Consider the following 21,449-nt stretch of genomic DNA (forward strand, 5'->3'; position numbering starts at 1 on the left):
GTCCTACTGTGTGTATGTGTGTGCGTGTGTGTGTGCGCGCGCGTGTGTGTGTGCGTTCCTGCCTGCTCATGTATGTGTGTTTGCTTGCTAGCGTTCTCCTCCTCCTCCTGGTAACACTGCTCTTTAACACAATTAGTGAAGAGCATGGAGTGAACCATGTTTGACTCCTAATTATGCCCAGCTTTAGGGAATAGTCACATGGGCTAGAGGCCTTTTTTCCTCTTTTGATTCTTCCTCTATGTTTTTTCGAGGACTTCTTGTGTAGGTTGAAGAAGACTGTTTGGGTGACATGATTTTCCTTTTTTTCAACTTGTTTGAACTTTATCAGACCCACGGGGGTTGCGACAAAATGGTTGTGTGTGTTTGTGTTGTGCAGTGCGGTGTCTGATGATACACCCTCCATAGCTGAGAGAGGCCCACTAAATTATTCATGGGGAGGAAAGGCTGTTGCTTTTGTCGCCTTGTTGAGCGTGGAAAGTTAACGCTGTTGTTTTGATATTTCTTGTCTTGTTTTGCAGACAGGGTTATGAATGAGAGTTGACTTGCAGGTATTAAAAGAGAAGCGTGTGCTTCATTTAAAATATCCACTGCATATGCTGTGGTCCTACTATCCACTGCATTATTTTTATTATGTCATATAAAATGCTGCAGTCTGCTTTTTGCCCTATGAGAACCAAACTAACAACGCTTTATCTGTATTCCTGCATACAGACCCATTAAACCCACAGGGTAGCAAATCCCAGCAAAATATCATTCCCTTTAACACCATTAGCTGAGGTGTCTTTGAATTTAATTTAGTGCCACCACCATTAAAAATGACACATTACTCTGCAATGATAGCTGAATTAAGTCCTATCGATTCAGCTGTTGCATTAAAATCATGCTGTGGCCATAGCTGGCAAGTATTAGAGAGAGAGAGAGAGAAAGAAAGAGAGAAAGAAGAGAGTGAGAGTGTGTGAGAGCAGCAAGCATAGTTTTTCAGGTCTGCCTTGCGTCTTGCCAGTGGTGGGTGTCTCATTGTGAGGAAGCAGAACCCAGTCATTTTCTTCTCTTGGAACAACAACAGCCTGTTCGGAGCTCTGCTTAAATACATTATGCACTCTGGGAGTCTGGGATTTTTTTTTTACCTCTTTTTCTTCCTTCTCTCCATGTTCATATATGACAAAGATAAAATTAGAGTGTGTGTGAGAGGTTTGATGGGCCTTGCCTACATCACTGATTTTACTCAGACTAGGTTGTGTTGAGAATAACAGCAAGTGACTATAACAACAGACGTCGTTCCCCTGAAGTGTACCATGTGTTGATCATTGGCCCGGAGAGTGAGCACATCACAATCCCCCATCCCTCTCGGAACAGGGACACTTACCCCTCCGCTCACTTTGGAGGGCTAAAACCCACACATGGGCTATTGTTCACCCTGTCTTCTTACCCCTCTTCTGAGTAATTCTCCAAGCTCTTTATCTGATTGCCATTCGGTGAACAGCTGACGCTGAGAGGGCCTTGAGTGGAGCGGAGGGTCTGAAGGGCCTTGTGTGTTTCTGTCTGCTGTTTTTAGCTTCAAGCTGTTTAAGAAAACAGCCCTCCTTCCCTAAAAAACTTAGCAGATAAAAGGGCCTCGCTCACAGGCATAGCAGCAGCCTCGCCTCCGCAGCAGAACAAGCAGCAGCACATCAGGACTGCATACCCAGGGGAGCTTCAGCAGCCGCTCGTCTTGTAGCCTTTGTATCCCTGCAAACCTCCCCTAGTCTCCAGGCCCTATCCTGTCTGTCCTCCTCCTGTACAACTCACTCTGACTGGGGCAAAAAAGCAGGCAGGCAGGCTCCTCTCTGGCGTGAGCTTAGGGAAAGGAAGTTCATCAGGAGCATTACCGAAGTTGGAGAAAATGGTAAAAACGGGCTCTTTCTTGGAATATTCTGTGGCGTGTACATTTTCCTTCTGCTTTCTTATGTATATATGTGTGTTTGTGTGTGTTTGAAGAAGGAAAAAAAACCCTAGCGGGAACTGAGAAGTGGGTTGAGGTTTGTGGGAAGCCTGGGTGCAGGCCTGGGTTTGTTTGGGTTGGGCTCTGCTCAAGGGGCTTCTTCTTTCGGGTCCCTGACAACATTGGGCTTACGTTCGCCAACATTTTGTCATCATGCTCAGGTGACAAGTTAAATCGGGAAAGACCAGCTAGGGTTGTGTGAGCTATGAGGCCATATCAACCCTGTGTGAGAGGCTGTTTAGAGTGTTTACTTGATTGAGCCTGTGTGTTTGCGGGTGCAAGTGTAGTAAATGACGTGATCAGTTTGTCCCTCTATTGCCTGAACGGCAGAGGAAATTCCACCTCCAGCCTGCCTTCATGTGGCACTGATAAAGCCTTTCCTGTACAGTAGAAAATCCTGTTTTCCTGTGTGCACCGACAGGGCAGTGGGAATGACCAGGAAAGAGGGGAGGATGAGAGAGAAAATGAACTTTAGAAGGAGGGAAGGAGAAAAGAAAGTTGCCTTAAAAGCTATGAACTTGTTTATGGACATTTCTTTGAAGTTTGCCAGCTGAGATTTCACACTCTTTTCAGCATGTGTTTTGTATATACAAAAGTGAGTGTGTGCACATGTGTGTTTATACTTCTTTCTCTATTATGTCATTAGCATGTGTGCATAGATGTATTTCTGCAAGCCTATGTGGGCGTGTGTGTATGACAGTGCAGGCATGTACACATTTTTGGCAGATTAGCAGGAGAATCAGTGTCATATCTTATTTTCATTTCTGACAGTGGTAATGATTAATGGTGGCTGTGGCGTGTTTGGACTTTTTACCTCTATATTTCTCACTTGACACGGAAGTCTCAATTGGTATCATATAAACGAACTCCACTGGGCTCTGCCATATGTGTTTAGACAATCACTCAGAAGTGCTCTACTTGCAACGTTCAAATTCAAATGCCACTTTAACAGTGCTGCATTTTGCTCTCATGCATTAATGAAACACTTTGATTACAGTGTTTTGACTTATTGCCAGCTGCTTTAGTGCATTAGTTTCTTTCTGTTCATCTATTATTATAGTAGCATCGTTGATTGTCTGCTAGCGGGGAAATAGGCAGCTTACAAAGCTGGCCAAGGAACCTCACAGTGCTTGTAGACTCTTACAGATGTCACTCTCACGTTTCCAGCATACTCATATGGGCTCTCTCTCTTTCTGTGATTCTCCCTCTCTGTCTTCCCCTCCTCCCCTTCTCCCCCATCCTGCTCTCTCTGCTCCTGGTTTGCGGTTTGGACGGGGAATGTGGATGGATGCACGGATGGATGGATGGATCCCACGCTCGCTTTCTCTCTTTTCAAACCTCAGAACCCAGCTTCCTGGAGAGACCACGATGACGCCACCTCCACACACTCAGCCGGCACACCAGGGCCCTCCAGCGGGGGGCACGCTTCACAGAGCGGTGACAACAGCAGTGAACAAGGTGAGCCGGCACAGACGCGGGCATGCACATGCATGCATTCTCAAACAAACGCTCGCACAAACATACACGCATATATACGTGCATGCACTTGTTCACTCAAGCACTAACATATAAACATACAGAGATAAAGGTACAGATCCATGCAGGACATATTAATCATTATGCATGAGTAGAGTTGCCAACACTTCATTTTAACCCTGTCTAATGTGAGATCTAAAGTGAATAGATGGCACATCTCTCTATACACAAACACCCCAGTCCTTCCTTTTCCGCATTGGATTATCCCATTTTTTGACTGGCATCCATGTAAACACATAGTCACACCTAAAAATGAACATGCTTATCCACTGTTACACTTGCGTGCAAATACAAGCAACAGCCACTGTAATATACCAACCTAGTGAAGGGCTTTCCAAAACATTGCTATTTAGAGAGCTGAACAAAAGCTGGTGATTAATACTATATTTCTGCCAGTTCTTGCTTGCATTTAAACCATATTAACTTTGCTCTTGCACAACAGTCCCTAATTATGTCTTACTGAGCCTTGTGTTATCTAGTACACAACGTGCCAAACATTAATAATGCATCTCAAAACAAATGTATTTGAATTTGTTACAGGCAGTGTGTGTAAGTCACAGCTATCTGCCTTGTGTTTTTGTCACGGTCCGTATCAATTTTGACATGTACATTATCAAAAGCATATGCTGTAAGTTGAGTTTACAGGTGAGACCAAACATTACATTGTGAGGTTAAAATTGTTTAGTAAATGCAAATGCTGCCTGAGATAATGAGCTCTTGGCCTCTCCTTTCTTGTTTTGAATGCACCAAGATCTCCCTTCACTGGCGGCAGAGTGTGTGTGTGTGTGTGTGTGTGTGTGTTTTTGTGGGTCTCTTTCTGTATCTGTGCATGCCCTCTGGCAGTGTCCATGGTTTTGCATGAAATTTCATCACGCCCTCAACACACAAACGCACTCAAACACTCTGATACACACTTATTCCAGCTCTCTCACAGAGCGGAGCCGCTTGCCGTGTCCGTCCAAGGCTATCGTTTTGCCAATAAGCGATCAAATGTATCGATAGGATGTGTGTCTGTGGTGGGGCTGTTTAAATCATTTTCTCCCGTTCAGACAGAAGCAGCAGGTGCAGCTTCTGAGGCATTACTGACCACAGAGTGAGGGCTGCAGCAGACCTCTGTGGTTGGCCGTGTCAGGACTAGTTGGATCACAGTCTGTTGTCAGGCTAGTCGGAGAGGGGAAGACAATGATAGCCAGCCCTAGGTTAGGCAACAGCATGTGTCTGTCTAAGAATAATCAAGGAATGGTTAATAATAATGTGACACTTAATCAATCCGGATAGGGATGATTCTCCTTTTGCTTTCCCTCTCCAGAGTAGGCAGAGTGCAGTGACAGATACAGAACAGTCTCTTGCAGGTCAGGTCTAGGTCTAGGTCTAGGTCTAGGCGTACTCTCAAACAATCTGTATAAAGGACATTCTCTTTAAATGCAAGACATTAATGGTGAACAAGAATCTTAAAACTTTAAAAAAGAAAAATCTGAAATTGCAAGAAATTAGGTATTGGATTTTCTGGTATAGAGGTAATAATATTAGTTAAAAACCCTGTATGATTGCAGGTCAGAAGGCAGAGCATATGTAGAGTTGTTGCAACCCTCTTTGCAATTGCAAGTAACATCGGAGATGCAGGAACAACAGAGTGGGGTGGGTGGGGCCGGGGTTGGGGGTGTGGGGGGGTGGGGTGCAATGCCTATTGATTATTTTACACCCATAAGTACAAGTGACCTGTAATCCACAGAGCACTTATCGACTACTCTCCCCACTGTATCCAGTAACAGCAGATCAATACAGGCCAAAGACAGTTACGGTACAGTACCGTAACTGTCCAAAGATAGACCTGGACTAGATCCGGGCCAGACCAGAGCTGAAACTTCATTGAAGAGTGCTTAATACTAGATCCACCAGCTCCAAGTAAAAACAAAGTAAGCAGCATAGAATAGAATCCGAAATTTAAAAGAAGGCAAAAGAAGAGCTATTGATGTGCAGAGGTGAAAAGAGTAGAGAAGGTGAAAAAGTAGGCAGAGCAAGAAAAAGGAGAAAGAGAGAAAAGAGAGAGAGAGGGCAGCTGATTTAATGGTCTAATGAGGCCGTCCTCCAGCCAGTTGTTTTGTGTGAGGCATGCTCTGACCTTTCGCTCTGCTCGGGAGCCCTGCCGCCTCATTTTTCACATTCTTGCAATTACGTTAACGCTTGAAGCGCTCGCTGACTCCCAACTCTGGCCCTTCCATTCTGACAGAGCCTTCCCTCCCCAACCTCTCCACCTTCCCCTCCTCTTCTCCACTCCACTCTACTCCACGCATGAACTCGCCTCCTATCTCAATACATTTCCACATAAAATTTGTAGTCCACACTTTCAAGTCCACAGAGAAAATGTGAAATGTGTTCTTCACTTCAGTAATGGGGTCTTTAACAGCTTGGCCCCTGTTAAAAGGGGTGACGATGTGGATCAGTTGAGGACGACGGAATAGATGGGAGAGATTGAGTGCGAGGAGGAGAGAGAGAAAAGAGTGCGTGAGACTTACATTGCTTTTGGTTTCAGCTGCCAAGAAAAACATAAACTTTCTTCTGCCATTTTCCATCTCTAAAGGTGTGTTGTATGTGTGCCTGTGGCTTGAAAAACATTTACCTCGAAAATGGATCCATCAGTGTGTTGAATGTGTGACTCCATTCCATGTCTCCCAAAAATGGTGAAGCATTTCTGACAGTGCTAAGTCAAACTGTCTTGAAGAGCAAAAAGTTTTAACTTGTTTCTTCCTTTCCCTTTGCCTTTGGCTGATGTTAGGGGGTGGACAGTGGATTAAAGTTCAATAACACGCACAGACCTTTTTTCAAAAAGTAGTGTATGGGCAGTCATACAGCGCTCTCTTTGAACAGAATTCACTTCCACAATCTCCGGCTTGTATCTCAGTACTGAGCATTGTTCTGAACCTTTGCCAAAAAACAATTTAACAAGTGTGCAAATATGTATTGCCCCTCTTGTGGAATAATTTATTGTCAAGCAGTAAACCAAGGAGAAGCATGCTCATAGCTGTCAGTAAAGATTGCAAGTTAAGGTTGTGACACATATGAAAAATGTTTCAGTACAGTTCTCAGATCTGCAACCTCTCCCCTCCCTCCATTCTTAACAGACATTTTTTTTTTCCCTTTTTCTCAGAATTTTCCTCCAAAAAAGAAAATATGAATTATCACCCTCAGGGCAAATTCTGCACTCTCACTTACTGACTCTTAGAGAGTGACTCCCTATGTTCTGGCTAGATAAACAAATATCAGCAGTTAAAGGGAGATGGTTCAGAAGGTAACGCACAATAACTTCACTGGCTCTGCTTGCACATCATTTTGATTAACAGTCCTATGGAACTCCTCCAAGCTTATCTAGAAACATCAAAAACATCAGTTGCAGGGAGTTAAACTTGATGAATGTGCACACCTAAAGATAGCACTTGTTTCTATGTAGGTGTCCGTAATATGTTTAACACCCAAAGTGCGATGGAGCAGCGTGATGAAATACTCTGCACATTTGCCCACTCCAAACACAGTAGAGTCAAATGAACTCAGTCATGAACTGTAAATCCCCAACACTGATTCAGCACGGTAGGTAACATTTTCCCCTCTTGCTGTATGTGCATATGTGTGTGTCTGAGTGTGTGTATGTGCACATGCTTCAGCTCCAGTCCACACTTGTAATTATTAGCTATGCATGAGGACCAAATCCACATTGACAACTTGAGTGGGTGAGCAAAGGGGCTTTCTGTACAATTCCCGGATTCTGCTGTAGATGGTAAAGACTCAACAGAAGAGAGGAGAAAGCATTTTGTACATTTTCTCAGCAATTGAACAATCCCCACGCTTTGTGGAAAGACAGACTCCCCAGAGAGACTGAGAGAGGCAGAGATGGAGAGAGAGGGTGGAAGAGAGGGAGAGGTTGAGTGTTCGGCTCCAAGGGAGCATGCTGCGCTTGATGGAGTTGTGGTACATTTGTGTGTGTGTGGGGAGTATGGTGAGCTCCCTTGGCCCTGGCTGGGGGCCCCACTCAGCAAGGTCTTTGTGGTTGAGCTCATGAGAGGGGGGTCATTCCTGGTGGGGACACGACTCCCTGTGTCCGCCTAGAGAGTCCCAGCATGAACAAGGCGTGTTGAATCTGGTATTTTCCACACAGCTTTTAACAGCTACTCTTAGGGCTCAATAAGAACCAAAAGTGAAGGAGGCGAAAGAAAGAAAGAAAAAGAAACACCACAACCACAACAGAGAAACGTCCACAGTCTCTGCTAAACGCAAGATGGAAGTCTTGTTGCGTTGTAGTAGCTTATACTTCAGCTCTGGAGTGATGATCGAGGTGTGTCCGTGTATATATAATATACAGCGTGTGTGTGTGTGTGTGTGTTGTGTGTGTGTGTGTGTGTGTGTGTGTGTGTGTGTGTGTGTGTGTGTGTGTGTGTGTGTGTGTGTGTGTGGGCATGCATGTGTTAGCTGGTTCCCTCTAAGTGCCTGTTAGAGTTTAATTTAGTGTAGTAATTAAAGCTGAACACTGGCCCATAAACAACAGATAAACAATAAAGCAGACCCAAGCCCTGCTGTTTCATGGCTCTCACTCCCAGCTGTTGGAGCACTGATAATTTTTACACAGTGCCCCCACCTCACCACAACACAATGCTGAAGCAACAAGGGTGTGTATGTGTTGTAAATGTGGGCACGGGTATACTTTAGTGTGTGATGGCAGAGGCTGAACAAAAAAGGCCAAAGAAACACATAAACACACAGGATACGTCCACTTCCCCTCTCAAAAGAAAACAGAGAACCACAGTGAAGCAATCAGAAAGTAAAAGGAGTAGTCTGCCTCTTACAAAACCAGCTCAGTGGCAACAGCGATCACATAAACATTGAACCAAGCGCAGCCATAATGCGCATTCAGCCTATACCTTGCAATGTCTTGCTATCGGTGACAGCAAGCGGAAGCAGTCTGCACGTAAACGGAAAAGCAGCTAAAGATATAACTGTTTAATGAGGATAACAATACTAAAGTGTTTCTCAGTAAGCTACTGTGTGCAATTTTAGCCTTGTCACTACATGTCAGCCCCATGTTAGTCAGGTGCCTGTTGTGAAAACAGCGCAATACGTTTGTCTGACGGTTTGTTGGGAAGGGGTAGGGCCATTGTTGAAAGCTGAGAAGAGTTGCTGTGGAGGGGGAGAAAACACAGTACGGAGGGGATACTTTCATGATCCCATTAGCATAAGAGAGGCTAAATTATTCATGTCGAGTGCTTAATCTATAGGGAAAAGTATAGTTAATGCACATAGTTTTAAAATGGATCTCTCCCTGCCTCTGCTCTAACACCAGATTCATGCTGGATTCAGCATTCGCGGGCATTTACGGGAATGGCTGTCACTCTCCCTTGCATACACACACATAGACATAGTCTGTGTGGGTATATGCGCACACTTGCTTAAGCGCTGCTGCACTTCAGGGTGTTTCAAGGAGCTCTGCTCTCAGGCTCATCCCCTCTCTCCATAAGTCCCTTTCTCATCCTCTCTCTCCCTCTCTTTCCATTTATTCCTCCATCTCTCTTTCTCCCACCCCCTTCCTCTCTTGCTGTCTCCCTCGCACTGCTCTCCTCACTCACCCCTCTCTGTCTCGCTCTCAGTACCGCAGACTACCTGGCCCTCATCCAAAATGTGATTAAAGAGAATGATCAGCTCCCTCAGATCCCTCCCTCCTTCCTTCCGCTCTCTCTCTTTCTTTTTTCGGTCTCTCTGTCTTTCTTCTGACCCTGTGTTACGTTCTTAGAATCTATGGATCATGTGAGAAAAAACACATGAAAACGGCAAAACAAAAGGAACTGTAAAAGGATGAGTACTTCCAGTAGAGTCAGCTCCACTTCCAGTAACAGCCCTGCACGTACATCACCACCATCTCTCTGCCCTTCCATCCACACTGCAGCTCAAGCTTTCCCACTCTTCCTCTTATCGTCTCCTTACCACTCCTCACTTTTCACCCTCTCCCCTCTGCTTCGGCTCAGACCGGGGCCTGGTCCCTCTGGTCCATAATCATGAACAGGCCCCTGGCGCGACCCGGCCCAACACAGCCTGGCCTAGCTTGTCCAGGAACTGGGTCCCACACAGCAGGAAAGGCACATTAACTGGGTCAGCCTAATGTGCAAACTAATGTTTGGAGAACATAGGGAAAAAATTACCCAGATTATTCTGACAGCAGCTGAGGAGAATGCCTGTTTTGCGCCATTAAGGGAAAGCTTGAGGGAAACCTTTTTTTCTTTCTTTCTTTCTTTCTTTCTTCTCTTTCTGTCTTTCTCTGAGAAGTAGATGAAGACCAGCTTATCTGGGAGTGAGTTGAGCATAATTAAAAAGCAAAAAGGAAACTGTTGCAGGGAAGTAATCATGATTGAACTACACTAAAAGGAGGGGAGTGACTTCACTCTTCTACCCAAAGGCTTGGGCCAAAAAAAAGACAGAGTGTAGTGCTGTTGTATCAGTTCATTATACAGTGGGTTTACACATCAGTGTTCCACTGCTCATTACTCTAGTGTATGTAGTGATGATGAGGAGTGCACAGGGGTCTGATGTAATATGGCTAAAAGGGATTTGAGCGTGTGCCCCAAAGGGCATTTCCACGTCCATTAATGCTGCCGCTGCTGTATTTTCACAAGGATGACAGTGCTTTAGTTTTTTTTTAAAGGGAGAGTGTTTTCCCAGGAAATTTTCTGTCTTGTTTCAGCAGGCTAGCCTGAAGGGGGTCAGCCTAGAAGTCACCCTTAAGAGGTGATAATCCAATTGCTCTAGTCCTCACCAGATTTGTTTTCCCCTTGTCTGGCAGTGTGTTTGTGTGTGTGTTTACAGAGAGTGTAAGCATGCGTGTGTGAATGTAATAGACATAGAGTGGGAGGCAGAGGCAGCAAGATGCCACCAGTTTCTTCTCTGTCCAACCTCGGGCCCCTTTCTAGATCAGAGAGAGGTTATGGAGGCCAAGTCTGTCAAAGGCACACCTGCAGGGAAACTCCAAAAACCCCAACTGCCAGCTTACACAGACCCGTTTAAGGTGTGCTTATTTGGAGTTTAACCCTGACTGCAAATGTCCTTTCCCTCTCTCCCCCTTTGTGTTTGACCAATGGGCCTTGTGCTCTTTTACTTTCTTTCCTTTCTTCTGCCTCCCTTGGCTCTTTAATCTCTTCCACCACCCCCACCCTCCCAATTCTCCTCCCCCTAATGTCCGAAGCCATCACAGCAAAGGTCCCTCCCAAAAGACAACACGCGGTTGAGTAGAGTGGCTTAGCAAGGCCAGCTATAACTCGTTCACTTGCTGTGCGGTTTAGATTTGTGTAAACCAGGGCTTACACACTGAGGCATATTTGGAACTGAGCAGAGGAGCTATACCCTACAGGTAGTGCTTTAACCATGCTGCCACCGTCCAAGAGAGTGGGAGGATGATAAAGGAAGTGTGTTACAATCCGAGTTTTTCCTCTCTGCTGCTGATTTTCACGCACACATCTTTTACGTTTATGCAAAGCTTTTGAGGGCATTATGCAAGATAAGCTCATTTTCTAGTCTGATTCCCACTCTAGTACATGCTTTAATGACTCTTAAAGCCGAGGGCTGCTTTTTTTAGGCATAATAGCAGTGCCGCGGTCTCTCAGTTTCCACGTAGCCAGAGTGCTTTTTCCACACCTGATCACTTTTGTTCACCCATTTTATGGCTATTGGGGAGCAGGCGGAGGTGAGTGATTTGACAGTGGTTAGTGCCATGAGCCCTAATGTTTATTGGTAGCAAGCGTCTAATAATTTTTGATTACCCCAGAGGAGGTATTAGCCATGTTAGTCAGCAAGGATAATTTCTTATTTACATGCCCCAAGCAGTGAACACTCTGAAGGAACACTGGGGCTAAATGCGCAACAAAACGAATAAAAAATGCCAAACGAGATGCTCCATCCTGGCTGGCTGCAGGGCTGAAGCTGAGAAAACCTTCATTATGCATTTACCATAATTCATTTAGAAGGTTATCAATTTGCAGAATACAGAGGAGATGTTTGGAGGGGGAAGCGGGAAAACCATATCAAACGAAGGAAGAGAAAAAGGAACAAGGGAAAGCGAGATGAAAAGGAACGAGATATTCAAGGATAGCTCAGTGCCTGGATTTTTAAAATGTTGTTCCAATTACACACTTTTCCATGTTCTGAGGCAGAACTTGCATGTTAAATGCTGCAATCTCTTCTCTTTTACCAGTGTTACCCTCCGCCCCCTAAAAAAGCAGAAGCTGATTTCCCTTTAATGAAAGCCGTTTGGCTCAGGAATTCTCTTCTCTACAATTTTTGTTGAGATTGAGGCTACACAGAGATGCTGTAGTTCAAATATTGTCTTTCTGTTCATTTAGGGTCGCTCTTTGTTTGGCTTCTGCCCTGCTTACTCAAGGGTTTCTTGTATCTGTTTCTCAGTGTGTATTTCAGGACAGTTACTACATGTTTCCATTTTTCTCTCCTGGCAACACATACTGAGCAAAGAAAAAGTCCTTTTAAAAGCATCTTTCTCTCTGCCATCAGGCGAGGATGACTAAGGCCCCATTAGAACAATTGGAGGAAACTTAAAGAGACGGGGAGTGTTTAAAAGAATGAAACCAGCCAGAAAGCACCACTATCGTGTGATAACCAGTGCTTTCTTTCATTATCTAAACACAAAAACCTCCACCTTGGAAAAAATGCACTCACTTTATAGCTTCATTGAAAAATAAAACAATGAACACGGAGAGGTAGAAAAAAGGCAGACAAAAAAGAAAAAATATTTAACATTTTCCAAAGTGAGGGGGAAAAAGCTGCATTGTTTAGTACAAATGCTTACTCCCAGGGATGCAGTCCTTAGACAACTGAGTGTCTGCAGGAGACATCTGTGAAGCCTGACCTCGTGACCCCGGAAAGAATGCTCTTAAGGTGGGGGGAAAACTGCCTTTACCACTGCATCATGGCCTACAGGACAGCCCAGCAGCAGCACAACAAACACAACCACTACAGAAAATAACAACACAACAGACAAACAGTCGATGGAAAAAAAACAAGGATGAGGTGGAAAAAATTGTGGCGTTAGAGTGAGGCAAGCAAAAAAGAGAGAGGAAGAGATACTGTGACTGTAAAGAGAGAGTTAGGAGGAGAGAAAAGAGTGATAAGAAAGAGCAATAGAGACGTGAAAAAGAAAGAGAGAAGGACATAAGAGGTGGATAACATGTACAGACAACACAGACGGACTTGGTGTGAATTGTGCCTCACAGGCCTGGCTGTCTCTTACTCCTTTGGCCCCCCATGAGATCATTTTCCTCCTTTATGAGTCAAAAGGAAGCCCGGGTTGAAAATGAGAGGTTACACAAGCCAGAGCCCAAGCCCGCAGAGTGAGAGAGGAGAAGATCCCTGCTGCAAGGGCCCTGCTGCTATTCAAAGCACCTGCCATTGTGTGGGCGCCCATCCAGGACTATTGTTGTGCAGAAATTAGTCGTGCTCCCTTTGGCTCCCTTCGGCTTCCTTCAGCTCCAGAGGCATGCACCAGACCCCCTCGTTGTTTTGGGTTCAGATACGTGTTTGGATAGATGCGTGGCCCTGGCTACCATCACCACTGGCTGTGGCCCTTTGGCCTGTCTCCCACAGCACAGTATCGTTCTGTTTTGTTTCTCATCCACTCTCTGTTGTTCACTTCTCAAGAACACTTTCAGGCCAACATTCCTATAGTTTTCTCTGTCTTTCTTTTGTACTCCTACTCTCCTCTCTCCTTTGGTGTATATGCTTATTGTTCTTTGGAGCACCCTCATTATACCCATGGTTATATTTTAAGGGCCTCTCTCTTTGATTTTGGTCTCATGGGGAGTGAGTGGTGGGCTGGTGGGAGCTTTAGGGCTGGCCCAGCTTTCAGGGCTCCCCAGCCAGCGTCTCGGAGAGTGGGCTTGGGGGTATTGTTGGGCTGGGCACTGCCGCAGAAGCACTGGTGCTACTGCTGGTGCAGGGGGTGGGTGTGAGGGGAAAATTGAAAAGTCAATAACTAAGGCCGCACAAAAAAAAAAAAAGAAAAGAGAGGGTGAAACAAAAGGAGATGGAGAGCTTCAAAAAGCTAGGAGCTATAGAGCACTGCTAATTAATAGCATCAGAGGAAGAGCTTTTTTCTTCCTTCTGGAACTTTAATGCTGAAAATTAACTTGCAAGGCGAGGCGATTAAGAGCTCGCATTGTGAGTCAGGTCCATCACACTGCTAGACCAACCAACGGTAACTATGATTATGAGGGAGGATTGAAAATGTCTCATTTAGAAAATTAAAAGCAAACAAAAATTAAACCGAGTGGCCAAAATAGAAACCACTGTGTATTGTAAAGCAACCCTACTTTCGTGAATTATTGAATGAACAATCACCTTGTTAGAGAGGCGTTGATTCAAGTCTGCAGTAATTTTCAAGGCTTTAATTTGTGGTGTTAATTGAGTTGCATTATATTGTAAGGTGTTTCTAATGACCATATGTATATGCGATGAACAAAATATTAGTAAAACCTTTGAATGCAATACAGTCCAAATACAACACCAGCACAAAGTACAGCTTCAATGCACCACATTACTGAAGTAAAAAAAAAAAGTAGTCTAATAAGTATAATAAGTATTCTAATAGACGAAAACCTAACTTTTTAATTATGGTAGAATGTATTACAAGGCTATTGCATTGCATTACATTATAAAGGTGTTCCTATTTTTTTGTCACTTTGTGTAGGATTTCTAAACATTATTGTCACTAGGCATATGTACATTCACATGCATTTGTTTCTCTGCATTTTGTCAAAGTGTACCCTTATTCCAAAATAGATTGTTGTGTGTTCTCACTCCCCCTTTTCATGCAGCTAATCAAAAGGTAAGGTCCAGGAGTGTGATGAAATACGAATTTTGGAGGGTCAACGAAGAAGAGTGGCAGTAATTTGAACCTAGGCTTTGCAATTTGTATGTTTCACAGCAGTAATAGGCTCCTTTTTCACTGTTCTTGCCGTGCAATTTCCACTTCCAACAGCTGTCAAGGCCCTAAAATCAAAATTAGTGCCATGGAATTGGGCCCTAATGAAATGACCTGCTGGATTTACCTTAAGGAGCAGGGTGGACAGTCAATACTAGCCTCGTCAAAACCCCCTCTCTGCATGCTACAGTCCCATTAACGAAAGGAAATAGTCTCGAGTAAATCTATTAAGCGCTACTTCCACCTTCTAATTATATTTTTCCCTTCTACCATCATAATTCATTCACTCTTTCATTAGCTTTTAATATTGAAAAAGGCTTTTAACTGGCTCTTCTGTCTTCATGGCGTCACAAATTATTTGTCACTATGCATTACAGGAATGTCAGAGGACTCCATGTTGTGTATTGGGGATAAATGTAGTGATGTAGTGTCCCACCACAGCTAGGACTGGGGAAAAATATTCCCCTATGTGTAAGGAGCATTTTCATAGTAGACATGCAACACTATTTCCATGATATCATAGAGAATAATTTATCATTAAGCGTTACAACATGGAATCCAGAGCTGTGGGCCCCCCCCCTCCTCTACGTCCCATAGACAGAGGTGAATTTGTGCCAAGGCCCAGTGGAGGACACTGGGCCTTGGTTATTGACTTGTAAAGGAGCCGGTAGGTGAGGGGTCTTGACAAGACATGAGCGGCTGACTCTCTTGTAAAGCTGTATCTGATTTCTCTGCTAGTTGGCTCCCCGGAGAGACCCACTCTACCCTCTGTTGATCAGTCTTTTCACTCTCAGCAGTATGGAAAAACGCAGAGATAAAAAGAATGAAAGAGTAGTTTTGTGAGAGGAGATGCTCTCGTTCTGTATGCTATGATTCCCTGTTAAGGTGAGAATGGGAGCGAGGGAGAGGGAACCGAAAGAATCAGCTGCTTGGTGAAAGAGTTGTATCCATGAGTACATGTATTATCTCAGTATTCCGGAAAAATAACTCTACAAATTCATGTTTTGGTGAGTTGTGTAACATTGACTCGTCAATAAGGGCTTCTGCATTTGTGTAGGTGTGATAGGATAAAAAGGACTTGTGAATTGTATCAGAAAGAGGGCAGACAAAGCAAATATCAGCTAAGCAAGATCCACACTCCTCACAGATCTGACTAATTTATGAGGGTAAACTGCACTGACAGAGAGAGAGATGCAGGTGGAGGGAGGAAGTTTTCATTGACTCTCCAGAGCAGGCCAAGCCAAAACCCTGGAGGGATCTCTCTCAGTTTGAACTTTATCAGGGGCTACGCTTAATCAATACACTATCGGAAAAAGAATTAATTACTAAAGCAGAATAAAACAGCTGCATTTTAAACCAAGGATTCATCAATTCTGTAATCTCTTGGTTACAGCTCAGGTGTCAGGAGGCTCATTTCAACTCTATGTAATGAGGAACTGTGGGAGTTTACCCCAACCCTCTGCCATTCCTCCTCCTTCACATCTCCGTTTCTGACACCCCCCCCAATCAACACCCAGTTCCTATCCTATACCTCCTCGTCAAGCTATTTTCCATCCCTTCTTTTTCTTTTTCATCCCATTTCCTACATTCTCAGGTTGTTATCTACCTACAATATTCTTTTTTATACTCTTCTCCTCTTCCCTCACCCCTTGCTCCATCCTTAATAGACCAACTGTATTCCACTCTCTAACCCCCCCCGCCATCCTGCTACATTCCCTTCCCACCAAATTCCTGTCTTTGCGGGGATGGGACGAAGGGGTATTAAACTTGAAATCTCTGGTGCGAAAGCTGACTGGAACGGGACATTCCCGCTGCTGCAGCCATCAAGCCGGACATTCCTCCGCTCAGTCTGGGACACCGCTGGTGTTGCAAAAGAGGGGGAGGGGCATAAGGGATGGGGGAGGTTGATATAGGGCATAAAAAACAGTCCACCACCCTCAAATAATAAAAACAAAACATTTTTTTTGTATAAAACCAATGGAGTGTGACAATCAAAGGAGAAGTTTGTTTTGAAGGAAATCATTTGCGTATGTTGAACACATTTTGATACTGGGGAGCAGACTAGTCACATAGGGAGTATCCCTTGTGTCAAAATAACCTTGGCCACACTGTTGCCACGGCCACTGCCATCCACCTTACACAGCCCTTGACCCTAGCCCAAAGCTTGTAAACGGACTGTCCTTGACTCTCCATAATGGGGGATTTCAAGGCAGGTTGAGAAGGGGTTATGGGTGATGAATTGGGTTTTTAGTGAGCTCATTAGGAAGCCAAACAGAGTTTAGACTGGCGGAGCGGGGCAACAGCGCAGTAATCAGTTCTGCTCGCTTTGTTCCCTGCCTCCAGGACATTTGTGTGAAAAAAAAAAAAAAAAGCGTGGAAAAAAAAAAAAACTTCATGGCATTTGGCTGATGAGAGGGTTGCTGAGCAGAGGCTACAATCTGATGGTTGACTTGTTGATTTATAAACCTTTTAATCCATTTACTCTACCCCCCCCCCACCAAACCCCCTCATCTCTGTTAAACTCTACTTTGATGACACTTTCCATCAGGTGTGGCAAAGAAGATGTTTTTAATAAATCTAAGTCTTCCTCCTCTCTCAGTACAAAAACAGTGAGTTTGTTTGTTTGGTTTTTAAATTGTAATTGAGGGTAGAGAATCACCGCTGATGCTGTTATAATACATTGCCTAAAACAGTGTAAGCTGTTCTGAATCACGAAACCACACTATGTTATGCCCAGCAACTTGTATACAGCTGCTCTTTCTAGTGGTTTAGGTAGAAGACTTTGATATACAATAGTTCCTAAAGGGGATTATAAAGTCATTTCTTCACTCGCAGATGGATCCATGTGATGCATTTGCATGCTCTCCATCTCTTTGTTTTCTTTCGCTCTGTCTCGTCTCTTTATTTCTTGCTTTCACTACATTACCATTCTAAAGTGGAGCAACGTAGCAGTTTGTAGGAAGCAAATAGTGTGGAAACAGCTTGTTCTACTAATGATCCTGCTTGTTTCAATTCAGCATAGCCCCACTTGCTTTTGGGAAATACCTATTCTTTAATATTTAATGGAGCAGCAAACTTTCGGATTTAGGTGTGCTTCTCTTTGGGCATCGAGCCCTATTTTCTATTGTAACAATTATAAATTATAGAGGGAATAGTATCAATATACGCAAATTTAACCACTAAGAATAGCTCAATTGTACCATATTTGCTAAGGGAAGAAAGAAGGATGAAGTCTGGTGAGACAGAAGCAAAGGTTTGGACTGTTACATTGGCAGTTTTGTAAATTTGTTTATTAAGAAACAAGGGATGAACCAAGGTTACCTGTGAGACCAATTAGCCCCATTCGATTTGGAATCTAAGGGATGAGCAGAAGCAGTTTCTGCAGCAGTGTTGGAGTGCAGGGAGAGCGGGGTGGAGTTATCAGGGAGGCAGAGAGTGTGAAATGCCTGGTGGAGACCCAAAGCCCTTCATTAGCCACTGATCTCTGTCTGCTGAGTGAGGGGCAGTCATGGGCATCACAACTCCCTTTTAGTTCCCCCAAAAAGAGTGGGGTGAGATGGGTGGAGGGTAGCTCCCCCATCCCCTGCAATTTAGCCCTTTGCCATTCATGCAAATTGGGTCCTGACATCTGCAAGAGCCTGCCTCCTTTCTTGTATACATCTTTATTCCATCTCTTTTCTTTGGATCTTTTTCCCTCCTCAAATAAAGCCCCCTTTAGACGGCGGAGTCTCGTCTCAGCTGGCATACATTCTTTTATACATCTGTGTAAAAGAAACACTTTTCTGTGTGTTCATATACACATAAAAATGTGCAGAACTGGAAGAAATTATTTAAAAGATCAGATCCCAGGAGACGTAAGCAATCATTGTGTTACCATCAGTCCCAATTTATGATGTAATAAGATAATTGTTGTTATAGGTAGCAGGTTAATCACACCAGTAATTAGTTCAGTCCAAAGCCTTTGATAATGTGCATACTTTGTGCACCCAGTGCTAAATTTTTAGGTTCTTGGCAGATGATAATCTTATGAAAAGATCAAGAGAGTTCTAGGCAGTGACTCTGGAGAAAAGGCAGTAACCAGGCAGCCTACCCCCCTTCCTCCCTCCCCTTTCTGGACAAACTACTCTTCTTTGGCTCCAGGGGAGAAGCTGAAAGGGGAGGGTGGCTTTGCTCCAGCCCATATTTTAGGTTAAAAGGTAAAATAGCCTAACTGGCTGATAAAAACAAGTTTTACCTCCAACCCTACACCCTCACCCCTCCCCTCTCTTTGTCTCTGCTCCCTCCACGTCAACCTCGCCCTCTATGGTAGGGATGTGCACAGTGGGGTCAACACTGTGCCTGTGAGAGGAGAGAGGCCTTGTATCAGTGGAGAGGCGATAGTTATCTCCAGCATTCCAGGGATGACAGAGAGATATCTGCCTGATGGCAGGGTTAGGGGGCTTAGAGAAGGGGCGGAGAAGGGAGAGAGGAAGAGGTACAGAAGTTGTTGAGCAACTATACCCCCCCCCTCCCCCTTCCTTCCCTCCCTGCCTTGCTTACTGCCTGACTGCTTCGCTTCCCCACACGTAGAAAAAAACCCATCTAATTAGAAGCTCTTATTCCACTTCATTTAAGGGAACACTTAATGATGTGTTTTTGGGGGGGGGGAGACAACTACACATTACTTCTCATGCAAAAGGAACCACTCAGTCGTAGCACCCCGGATGCAGATACAGCTGTGTTTGAGATGGAGGTTTGTCCTCGTTTCTCTGGAGTGTCATGGTTGTTCGAGGAGAGAGGGAAAAGTGGTAGCCTTCTCTCCCTCACCTTTAGCCAGTGTCCTGGTGGTAAGAGGGGGCGGTAAAGAGGAGGTGGGTAGTGACATTTGAGTTTGGCAGGGAGGCTTGCTGAAGGAGAGAGTTTGTTGTAATTGCTCTGACAGGTTTTAGGGCTGTTAATGACTCCGGCCTGAGCGCTACCAATTTGTCAGCATGCTTGCTGTTTACTAAGCTGTTGTTTTATGGTCCAGTGCAAGGGGCTGCTGCTTGTTTAAGCACAGATCAGGAAATAATCAGCGTAAAACACTGGCTGCAGTGGTGCACACTAACACAGTTTCGTTTAGGGCCCTCATCTACTGTATGGATCTGAATGAGTGAAGTAAACCATTTGGTGTGTGGTCACACAAAGACTCACAAACACACTGATGATGATCTAACTTACTGTTAGAAATTGGACACTCAAGTGTGTGTTTTATCAATTAATGGATAATATTCTACTCGCTAACACTCGTCTGTGTTGTATGTTATCTGAGTGCAAAGCATATTGCTAGCATGTGGTTATAGCCAGAAGACCTGTAATCCCCAGTCAGCACAGAGCAACAGAGGGCCGGCCATTCCACCAGTGTGAATAGAGCCTCAACGTGTTTGTGTATGTGTGTATGTGAGAGAGATTGTGTGTGTGTCAAGAGCATGTGCTCCCAGAGCCAGCAAAGACCCCTTCGTAAATCCAGGGTAAATAAAAGGGGTAACCAGACGGACAAAAGAGGAGCCCCCACTGCTTCTCTCATTCGCTGCCATTTGGGGGACTGAATGTGCTAAACGCCGCTTATGTTGGCTGAAAAGTTGAGGAGAAAAAGAGGGAAAAGGGAGGCTCTAAATCCCCCTCTTCTTTTCTCTTCATTCTCTGCGGCCAAGCCTGCAGGGCTAGAGGTGGTGTTATAGGAGGGTGTTGGAGGGAGGGTTGGAGGGCCTGGTCACTATGGTGTGCTAAGGTAGAGAAGGGAAAAGGAGCTCCTGCTCCAACAAACCTCTTAGCTTCTGTTCTCCATCTACTCCTCTTTCCTTCTAACTGTCCACATGAGTTTGTCTCTTGTCCTCTTTTGGGTGAGCTTGGGTGAACAATCTAACTAGTTTGGGTTGACAGGGGGTGTGGGGGGTCTGTTGTAATTAGTCACTTTAACCACAGCTTCCATAAGCCACTGCCTCTACACTCTTGCTTCATTACCCTGAAACAAATGCCGGGGCCTCCCAGTGAGAAATCACCGCACAGCCTTTAGAATAATACACACACAACGTCTAAAGTTTGTCTTGAGGCTCTTCAGTGGGTGTATTAATAGTATAGGGACCAATAAGTCTGGAGTGCTATTTGATAACTAACCATGACTGGGTTTGAATGTGTATTCCAGCTATTGACAAGTCATTATTCATTCATGCATGGGTATATCGGAATGATAGAGCAGCAGAGGGAGCACATTCTTGGTGTACTGAAAGAGCTGCAGCATTTGCTACTTACGGTTATATCCATAATGCTTCCAGGGCTGACTAGACCTTAGTGGCTCCCTCAGGGGCAGGGTGCCTCCTAGACATGAAGCATGATCTCTAGAGTCATTAGGACTCCCCTGAAGTCCCCCTTACTCCCAGCAGAGACTGTAGGACACTTTATGCTAAACCAATTTTTTCTGCAAGAATTCCTGAAGCGACCCTGCATGTGCCAACATTAGATAAGCAGAGTTGCAGTGTGTTTACAGTCCTTTCCCAACCGTTAATGAGCTCAGCCCTGAGACCAATTTACTCACAGGGAGATATATCTGAATGCATTTTTAATAACCACCCACTGGTGATGAGAGAGGGAATGTATGTGAGTGTTATGTGCTCTTGGACTTGTGCCTGTTTGTTTGCTAGCGTGCTCATTCACTCCCTCACCCTCATTGTGTCTGGTCATTGTCTTCCATCTTGCCTGATTACACCTTCTCGGTTTCTGTGCATAAGAAAATATGCACAAACTTCCATTGCGAGCACTTTAAGTCAAGATATTGATACAGTGGGTGAGGGAGAAAGAGAGAGGAAGAAAGTGGGGAGAGTGGGAAAGAGGGAGGCTGTCTTTCTTCCGTCTCCAAGGGCGCTGTTTTTCCAAAAGTGCCTGGGGCTACACTCCAGCACCTCGGCTCCCCTAGGCCTTTCGGCTGCCTCCTAATAGCCAACCCCCATCTGT

At 44.6% G+C, this 21,449-nt stretch overlaps 1 protein-coding gene across 7 annotated transcripts in view; it reads left to right on the forward strand.

Annotated features, from left to right (window-relative positions):
• The window catches only part of meis2a (Meis homeobox 2a), an 82,006-nt gene that overhangs the window by 9,498 nt on the left and 51,059 nt on the right, over positions 1-21,449 (forward strand). For all 7 annotated transcript variants that reach the window (XM_040137818.1, XM_040137819.1, XM_040137813.1 and 4 more), the window contains exon 7: positions 3,325-3,439. In XM_040137818.1, the coding sequence (XP_039993752.1) occupies positions 3,325-3,439 (115 nt within the window). The remainder of the gene's footprint in view (positions 1-3,324; positions 3,440-21,449) is intronic.

Source organism: Xiphias gladius, chromosome 10 (assembly GCF_016859285.1).
Source record: "Xiphias gladius isolate SHS-SW01 ecotype Sanya breed wild chromosome 10, ASM1685928v1, whole genome shotgun sequence".
In the NCBI taxonomy this organism is placed as follows: domain Eukaryota; kingdom Metazoa; phylum Chordata; class Actinopteri; order Istiophoriformes; family Xiphiidae; genus Xiphias; species Xiphias gladius.